We start from the raw sequence: 10,240 nt of genomic DNA on the forward strand, positions 1-10,240 counted from the left end.
CCCACCACCTTTAGAACTCAATTACTCATCACATGTACAGCAGGTTCTTACACAGAAATGAAAACTATAAATTTTCGAATGGAGAAGAATTTCATCAAGGACTGGAGGGTACAGAAGAGATGCTTATCCCTTATTGTCTTGTGACCTGAATTATGTAGATGGCAATTTTAGCAAATCTTGGAGGCTGTTTCTTATTATTTTTGGCTGAGGCTGGTTTTGAACCTAGAGCTACTGTATGGGCTATCACAAGGCATGCAGCTGGTGAAACAGCTCAATCTTCTCAAACCCTAGCCTGACAGAGCAAAGGGTTAAAGTAAAAATTAACTAGTGCTGGTTGAGAAATTGAGACCTCAGTATCAATCCTGTGGTATCTAATCCCTGCACATCTTTCAGGCTCAAAGAACATTTTACAAAATATAAACATTAGGGTACATTTCAGAATATGCACAAAGCAATAATAAGAATTAGTACTTCTAGAATGATGTTACAAGGTAGGGTGATTAGTAACAACTAAGCTATATTCTCCAAGGGTGCAGTTTCGTCCAGAATGTCCCAGAAAATTACCTATAAATACTACTACATTTCTAATAGTATTAGGGTCCCCACTCTGATGTTGCTCACATAAACCCAGGCATCATGTCACTGGCAGCTTTTCACATATATGCTTCTTGCCATGCAGAGAAATACTGATCTAGAAAATGGGGTCCCAGAAAAAGAGAGAGGGAGGGAGAAAAAATAAAATCTTACCAAGTCAAAAACATGTTAACAAGCACAGGAACAGGGAAAAAATACCTCTCCAACATGTTCATTATCCCAGACTGTCAAACCAAAACCCAACAATCACACCTGTCAATAACAGCAGTTGTCAGGGCTGGAGATATGTGATTTGAGATTTTTTTACTTTCTGCAAAATCTGTAAAGATTTTCTGAATGACTTTTTAAAGCTCTGGGACTTTTAATGTCCTACAAATACACATAAAACTGTGGAAAGAAAAATCCAAGAGAAAAAGGTTGTCAGCAAGTTATATTTAAAGAATGCCTCTTTTAAACTGCTTAAAAATGCTCTGTACCCTATGTGGATCATTAAATTCAGCTTCCTTGCTAACGAGCATCTTTGGATGTCATGTATCAGTGCACTGGCCTCTCTGCACTTAACCAAAACAAGCTTTCTCTGTCAATTTTGTACACAAGACCATGAGTGTTTATTGTAACAATACATTAGCCTTTTGCTCTATGGGGTAGAAAGAAATATAATTTTTTTCTATGGATTTTATATGCATCTAAAGATTGCATTATATTTATGCTACCTAAAACATGACAATCAAATAATTGCATTTCACATAAGGATTTCATTTACAAATAGTTAATAAATCTGAAACAGGAGTGGTTAGCATATTGCAGAGGTGAATGGCATAGCTGATTAGAATTAAGTTGGTAAAAGACCTTATTGAAAGAGAGTTATAAAATGCGACTAACCATTTTTTAATCATATTTTAATAGTGTTTGTCTGCTAAGAATAATTCTGTCCATTAACATAAATCTCACTTATCTGTATTACAGCAGTTTCATGTAGCTACTTTGCTTGGTGCTGTGTGTAAAATAGCTCTCATTAACTTTAATTTTTCTTTGTAGATATTGTCCCCCCTTTCAGATGCTATTTTGGCTGAGAAGACAGTGACAGTTCTGGATGAGAAGGTGACAATAACTGACCTGGGAGTGCAGCTGGTCACGGGGTTGTCACTCTCTCTGCAGCTCAGTCCAGGAAGCAATAAGGCCATCTTTGCTACAGCAGTAGCACAAGAGCTGCTCCAGTCTCCAAAGCAGGTACTATTGACCACATGTAGTGTGTTGTGGAAGGACACTGCTCTGATTCACTGTACTCAACATTACAAGGTGATGGAATCAAGCAGACTTTTATTATATAATATTAGGACATTTCTGAGGGCCACCAGATCTCATAAAAATGGCACAATGTCTAAACAACTCGTTAGCAAAGAGGCATACTGCATTTGTCCTGGCTTCATCCCATAAATAAAATGGCAACTTAATAAGAAGTTGTAATTAAGCAGTCCCTTTGCACACACATGTACACACACCCCCTCCTTTCTGTCCCAGCGAGCACCTACTAGATTGCAGGAGATATTGCCAACTAGATTGCCAAGTTCAGCCTCCCATCAAAGGCAAACAAATCAATCCTTTAAGTCTATCTTTAAATGAGAAAATACTTTGCATAGTGCCAAACTCCTCTTCCTCTCGTTACTTACTGTGAGCATTTTAAGACATTGGGAGCATGCCTTCCATTCTGATTCATTACTGGAATATGAATCAGCACCATTGACTCATTTCCTGATTGGTGATTTAATAAACTAACTTTTCTTTCCTATTATGCTCAGTTCCTGTCTTACTGATCAGTATCACATCATCGTCCCTTTCTTTTCACTCAGATCTTCACAGGTTCCCCTGACATGATTAATCTAACCAGATGTCTGAGGAGAACAGGGAAGTTTCCACTCCACTGCAGAGAAGCTTTGTTCCTGCCTTTGCTGTGGGGTTACTCCATGAGCAATATGAGATTTTCTCTGTTCTGCCTTCTAGTGCTAGGAGAGATTCAGGCACACTTCACACTACACAAGCTCTCATAGATCTGAAATTCTTCTGCTGAGTCATACAAATGCTGTCACTGCCTGTGCAAAGGCTTTTGGACTTTGTCATCAGTTCCTGCTTGACATTTGTTCTTGTGCTCTGTCCACATTTGCAATTTAAATCGTTTTTCAATCCAAATCCATCAATTTGGTACTCACATCAATGGGCTTTTAATGCTTAAACATATTCTGAGCTTTATGGGTAAATGGCCATGGCATGCATGTTTGAAAGCTGCCCAACTGCTGTGAACCTTCAGATCATCATAGAGTTTTGTCCTTGGGATGCAGGATGAGAAATAATACAGAACTGCTTTCTTTATATGGTGATAAAAATCAGGCTTCCATAGCATTGCAAGAACTAAAAAAACAATGCCAGGCAGTTAGAAATAAGGCCAGTGAGCTAATCCATGGGGAGTTAAACAAACTGCCTTGAAATCAGCCCAAAAACAGGGGTTGATGGCATTTAGTCCCAGTATTCTGCCAAGCACTGACATTTCAGTTCCCAGGAATGGAGTCCAGATGAGTCCCTCTCTGGGTGCAGGGCTACAGTCAGACCAACATTGGATGAACATTAAACTGGCAAGGAAGGTGTGCACCCCCCACCCTTCAAGGACTGACTCAAAGGCATCTGATTCCTTCCATTGCTTCGTGTATGATTTTCAGAACACAGTCCCTATAAGCAAAGCAAGGCAAAATTATTAAGTGATTATGCAGGTTTAAGCAACACAGTGGGAGGATGAGAGTTGATGACATATATTCTATGCAGTCTTCAAGAAATATCCCAAGATTAATAAACACAAAGCTGGGATTTATGACAGTGTCAGCAAAGTCTTAGGGCTCAGTCCTGAAATAGAGATGGAAGCAAATCTCCCATTGAAGCAGGAGCTTTGTGGCTGTAAGGACTGCAGAATCAGGCCAGTAGATTATGCATGATACAATCCCAAAAGACTGGAGGCTTATTCTCTGTTATCTGAACAGGTGAAAGACTATATGCTAGAAACAATTTAAAAGATAATGATAAATATTCTCTGTGTATATATATGTTGAGCTGGGATGTAAGTACAGTCTGTCTGAAAAAATGCATATTTAAAGAAACAAGCCTTTTATATTCATGCTTTCAGCAAGCATATTAATTATCTGTTAGCAGGGTTTTTGTCTGTCAGGCTCTCCCTCAGAGCAGGTGATCCCAACTCTTACCAGACAAGATCTCATGTCATTTTAGACACCTAAGAAACCCTATCATCAAGACAGAAGTCATTCTGGTGTAGATTCTCCAGTGTCTAACAACATGTAAATATCCCAGAGCAAGTCAGACCCTCAGAAGCCAGAATTCAGATTCAGACTCCAGGAGAGCAATCTTGATTTCACCTGTAAAAAATTTATGTGAGAATGCCAAGATTGTTTCAGGTAGCAAGACAATTTTTGGTAGCTATTTGAGAGACTCTGAATTTCAGAAATGGATGAGCATGTCTTCTGAGATTTAAGGATATGTTAAAATGTTCAAAGTAAAAAACAAGAGTCAAGATTCCCAGGAACCTGCAGGACGAGACATTGCAAGTACAGAGTCAGTACTCCAGGCTGACCCATTTACATTCAACAAGTGCCTCTGTGCACTCTGAAGCATACAATCTGTGTTGATGTGGCATGAGATTAAGCTTCATTATTGTCTTGCTTTTAATTGCTAACAAGCATGAAAATTACCCTGGTCATTTCCTAAGTAAACAACTGACCAGTTTCCTCTGCTTGGATAGAACGCTTCATTTGAGAGGGAGAAATCAAGGACTGAATTTATGGATCCATGTATGGACCTACTTACTATATTATTTTTTAACATATGCTGTGTACAACAAAAGGAGACTTTGTATTTTAAGCAGTTTAGAAATAATATAATTTTTTTATCATTTAAATATACAAGAGTAAATGATCTCAGTCACTGGTAATGCTTTCTGACATGCAATTTATTATGGTGCTGAAGTAGATTCTGCAGAGCCCAGGAGATACAGCTCCTATAAGCACCTCTGGGGAAACAAATCTTATTATCAGTGAATGTTTTATACTAGTATTTCTCTCCACATCTTGGCAAGATATTAATTTTATTGCTCTGCCTTTTTATTTCTTTTCTGGTTATAAATGACATATGGATTTTTTGAGGAGGAGGAAATAGGCCAGGACAGAACATATTTCCCTCAATGTTTATTCTGAGTGTGCATACATATTTTTTGGTATATTATAGGAAGCAACCATCAGCTGCTGGATCCAATTCAGTGATGGAACTGTCATGCCCCTGGATATTTATGACTCTAAAGACTTCTCCTTGTCAGCTACATCTCTGGATGAGAAAGTGGTCTCCATTCACCATGACCCCAAATTCAAGTGGCCTGTGATTGCTGCCGAAACAGAAGGCCAGGGGACACTGGTGAGAGTAGAGATGGTGATCAGTGAATCATGCCAGAAATCCAAAAGAAAGAGCATCCTAGCTGTTGGAAGTGGTAGCATTAGAGTCAAGTTTGGGCAGAGTGGTGCCAACCCTAACATAAGTGACAGTAAACACAGGGGTGCTGGTGTCCACCTAGAAAATCATGCCAGTGACCGTCGTCAGAAAACCACTTTGCAGGAAAGAACTGGGCTGGATGGCCACTATTACAGCTCCTCGATGGGCCAAGAGCAAGGCAAAGGCACCACCACCCAAAGGTCTGTTTTAAGTAAAAAAGAAGACAGAGAAAGCCTCCTGGATGATGACAGTCATCTGCAGAACATCCCAATAGACTTCACAAGCTTCCCTGCACAGGTGGATCTACCAAGAAGCAATGGAGACTTGGAAGAGGATGACCAAGTCCAGACCACTCGGGGGCTCAGTGATCTGGAGATAGGGATGTATGCTCTTCTGGGAGTCTTTTGTCTGGCAATTCTGGTCTTCCTCATCAATTGTGTCACTTTTGCTTTGAAGTACAAAAACAAACAAGTTCCCTTTGAAGAGCAAGAAGGTATGAGCCACTCTCATGACTGGGTTGGGCTGAGCAACAGGACAGAGCTTCTAGAGAATCACACAAATTTCTCATCCCAACCAGATGAACGTATCACAGCCATTGACAGAGGTGTGGACTACGAGGAGAGCAAATATCTCCTCAACACAAATGCCACCAAAAATATTAATGGACAATCTTTCAGGTCTACTGAATCAACATTCACTGAAGTAAAAGACCAGAAAAGTGAACCAACTGCTTCTCCTACCTCTAAGAGGAAACGGGTTAAATTCACCACCTTTACCACCATCTCCTCAGATGATGGGTGCCCAACTGTCAACTCAGTCTTGATGAGTAGTGAGGATGACATCAAATGGGTCTGCCAGGATATGGACCTGGGGGAGTGCAAAGAACTTAAAAACTATATGGAGAGATTACATGAAAATGTGTAGTGAGACAGAAAAGACTTTTTTTGGTTTGGTTTGTTCATTTGTTTTTCACTCACCTTCTGCCTTTAATTTTGGGTAGTGGGGAAAAACATTGTGCTGAAACTAAGAATCATCTGATGGATAATAAGCCAATGGAGCCCCAAGAAGCCACCCAAAAGCAGCTGGGAGAGCAGAGATCCTGGACAGCTCTTAAAATTCAAGTCTTCTCTGTGCTCAGAGATGGAAGTGAGAGATGTGTGTGGTTTTTTGATGCATGGTAGCATGAAAAAACAACTTAGCAAAATAATACGGTCTCATTCTCTGAGCTTTCCCAGGAAATCAATAAATATAACAAACTCCAGTTCAGTTTGAATATTACAAAGTTCACACAGCTCTGCTGTTCAATATTGCAAGCTTTGGTTAAAAGCAAAAAATTGGTCTCAGAATTAATAGATCCATGAGGAGAGCATGTCATTCAACGACATGTAGAGAATATCTGTCCAAGAATATTAATTTAAAGCTAAATAAAAAACAACATTGTGAGCAAAGCATCTTCCAGAGCTGGAAAGTAATGAGTTTCCAAAGAACCTGAAGGGGAAAAAGGAATAACTGGGCTGTTTACAAACCAGCATGTTTGCCTCCCAAGTACTGAGAATGGATATACACATACAGTTAAAACTGAAACTCTCTTTTAAGTAGATGCCAAGGTAATAAACTTTGCCCGCAAATTTTCAGTATTTCTTAGTTTGTAAATTAGGAGAAGATATAATCTGTACTCAGAAATCATTCATATAAAGGAAGGTCTGTTTTGGAAAGTGGGAGAGAAACAGCTATTTTTAAAAGGCCACTTTATTTGGTTGTCCTCTTTCAAATTTGTGTTCCCAGACATTTCCTGAGAGCTCTCACCCATCTGGTATCCTGAGGGCACTTCCTGACATCAGCCAACTGTGGAAGTGTGTGGTTTCTTGCCTCCCTTCCCTACACATTTGCTTCTCGATGGTGTGTTCTTGCCGAGCACAGACACTGTTGGTCCCATGCTGATTCTTGCTTTATTTTACATTCTGTCCTTTACCAAAGTTGGCCACTCACTCTCTCTTGGTAAGTGTAATCTGTGCTGAACTCAGACACCAACAGCCTCTTTGTCCCTCCCTCCGTGGGAGAGGTCTGGTTGTGCAGTTCCTCCTGCTCATGCTTCTTTAGACCCCTGCTCAGCACGTTTAGAGGGCACTTGCATGTCATGGGGGAGTGCTGCACATTGAAACCTGAACAGCTAAACTCAGTAGATAAGATTTGTTTCTCCCAGTGGTGATGATTATCTTTTCTTTTCCTCTGATAAGGATGTACATATGGTAGGATTTCAGTGATTATCCTTTGAATCCGATGTGCCCTCTAGTCCTGAAACCATGACATTTTTGTGAGGTCCAAAAGCAGTCTCCAATGACCAGTGGCAAAGTGCCAAAGCACTAACTAAAGTCCAGCTTATATTTCAAGTTTTCCTTTGTTTTCCAGAGTGAGTCTTTGCCCTCCTTTTATTATTGTCTCTTTCTGTCATTGAATCTAGGTTGCTCAATTTAATACACACCCTCCCTCCCACAAACACTTAAATTCAATCCCTCTATATTTAGAATGTACTGTAGATTGTAAGAATGTAATATATATATATTTATAAACATGCCAACTGTGAATAAAATTTGCATTTTAGTGGCTTCATCTTTTTTCCTGCTCTGAACGCCTCTCTTCTTTCACTGTCAGAACATTTACCCTAATAGAGCCTGGCACCAATATGGAGACTTGTCCTTGGATGAAAGGGTGAATTAAGGCTCTTGGCACAATCTAGTCAAAAAGTTTTACATTGTAAAATGTTGAGGGGAGAAGATATAACAACAACAACATGTTATGCTACAAATGTATTTGCACTGAGTCACCCTTCCAAGATTTGAAGCTCTTGGCAAATAAATCCACATGCATATTTCTAGCTTGAAAGCCTCATACATGAATTTCTGCTTTTGGTGCAATAGGGAAGATCCATATTTTGTTAAATACTTTTTTTTTTTTTTTTTTTAATGAGTTAGTTGGTGTAAATAGGGCAAATATGTCCAAGACTTTGGAGATCAATATTTGCTCATCTGTTGGTGTTTGCTTTCTTTCAGCACCTCCCATCAAGGCCTGGATTACTCAGTCCTTTACAAAGACAAAGTGCATCAGTGAGGACAGCACAGTGCAGGGCCCAGACTAGTTCTGGAGGAGCACTCAGGTGAGGGAAGCACTGCAGCCCACCAGCAGGTTCAGCAGTGTTCTAGCCCACTGTCTTGCCTCCAATTCTTGGAGCTATTTTGAGCTCTGTCCAGAGAGCCCTACCCTTAGTTGAAATCAGGGTTAAAGCAGCCAAATCTCAACTAGCAGTCTCTGCAGATCAGATGTGTGTGTGTGCATGCAAGAGTGCCTTGCAAAAGCATCCCTGCATGGCCAATCTTTCTCCTTTGGAAAGACCAGGTACAAGCCATGCTGGGAGCAGGCTGTCAGGACTGTTTTACCAATGAGGTGCTCTGGTAAATCCAGATTTCTGCCTTTGCCTCTAGGGAACATGAAGAACTAACAGCAAGTTCATCTGGTAGCTCAAACCACCAACATGTTTTCCTAGGAAAAAAACAGCCTCCAGCTACAATGCTCAGGATATTGACATTCAGATTTATGCCTTTCTGCTGGCTCAGAGGTCCCCCCTGTCACTGACAGTTGTAGCTTGCTATAATCCATAGGGCAATGCTATAAATAACACCTACTTGTTAGATTGCTCTTTGTCCATAGATCTCAAAGTGTTCTCAGCTAGGTGTATTCCTTATTGCTGTGGAGAACACCAAGGTTAAGTGATTTGCCCAAAGTAACACCAAAGCAAAACCAGAAAGAGAAACTACACACATACACACCCTTCAATTTATCTCTGTCTCTGAGAGGGATCAGGATCCCGGGTTCTGCTCAAGGAGAAGCCAGAATGGATTTTTTCCATCTATATGCATGCAGACACCCTTAATGGAATCTACTAGTAGGAGAATAAATCAACTTCCTATAGAGTTTTTTGTATTTATCTATCTGCTGGTGTGTGTTTTGGTGGATATTCACTTTTCTGACAGCACAGAGCCCAGACTTTTAAATGACAGCTTCTGCACTATGAAGCATCTCAAAGGTGAAAGTTTGTGTTTCAGGCAGGCAGATGAGAATCCCATTTGTCAAAGGAAGGTGCCTAAATCCTGTTCCCTATCATAACAGCAGTGATGGTGTTCAGATGATCTTCATATACATAACATTTTGTAGCTGCAGCTCCCATTGGCAATCTCTTAAGCCTGATAAAGAGCCAGACTGATAGCAAGCAGTCTGTGAGTGTTATTAATTTGTTTTTTTGTTTTTTTGTTTTTTTCCCCCAGTTCATAGAATCATAGAATCATAGAACTGGCTGGGTTGGAAGGGACCTCAGAGATCATCAAGTCCAACCCTTGATCCACTACCGCTGCAGTTGACTCCTTAGGTTCATGTTTGAGTATCTTTTCACATGAGTAACTAGATTGATAGACTGATACTCACATGTTAACAAAAGATAATCTGTCTGATGCAGTTTGGAATTTTTTTAGATACTTCGTGCATAAACAGAATGAGTAGAAACTTGGTGGCCTCATAAATCAGGTAAGCAAGTTCTTTGCTGTTTTCCTCATTCAAAAGACTTCACCTTCAGCAGTCTTTATATAGACCAAGCTGCATTAAGACACTACTGAATTCAAAGTCTGAGCAGTGCAGCTAAATAACTGGTTTGGATCAGATTTATGGAGGTAAGTGACTTGAGAAAACAGAATAGGTATCAAATTGATGTGCAGCCTTTACTGAGCAGCTCTAGAAACTACCTTCACACCTTGTTTTGATAATAAATGAGATGTAAATGAAATGAGCATGCTGGAGGCACTTTAGTTCACCTCTGTGTATGCTCAGCTTCTCCAAAACTGCCAGCTCTCATTCCCTTGGGCTCTGTGGGGCTGCTGCTTTGTGGGAGATCCTTAGGAAAAGCTAAAGGAGTCATGTACTAAACCTTAGAAGTGTCTTTCGTACGGGTCACTTAGGAGAGAGTGTTGGTTGGACTCATAGATGTGTTGATCAAGCCAAGGCCAGTAAGCATCACTGAGGAATTAACTCAGGCAAGAAACTATCGCTGCCAAATGTTATG

At 40.2% G+C, this 10,240-nt stretch overlaps 1 protein-coding gene across 1 annotated transcript in view; it reads left to right on the forward strand.

Annotated features, from left to right (window-relative positions):
* The window catches only part of TMEM132D (transmembrane protein 132D), a 220,228-nt gene extending 212,485 nt beyond the window's left edge, over window positions 1-7,743 (forward strand). Inside the window, exons 8-9 of the mRNA XM_071763088.1 lie at window positions 1,633-1,824; window positions 4,876-7,743. Coding sequence (XP_071619189.1) covers window positions 1,633-1,824; window positions 4,876-6,057 — 1,374 coding nt within the window. The 3' untranslated portion in view covers window positions 6,058-7,743. The remainder of the gene's footprint in view (window positions 1-1,632; window positions 1,825-4,875) is intronic.
* The last annotated feature ends 2,497 nt before the right edge of the window (window positions 7,744-10,240 follow it).

This window comes from Heliangelus exortis, chromosome 19 (assembly GCF_036169615.1).
Source record: "Heliangelus exortis chromosome 19, bHelExo1.hap1, whole genome shotgun sequence".
In the NCBI taxonomy this organism is placed as follows: domain Eukaryota; kingdom Metazoa; phylum Chordata; class Aves; order Apodiformes; family Trochilidae; genus Heliangelus; species Heliangelus exortis.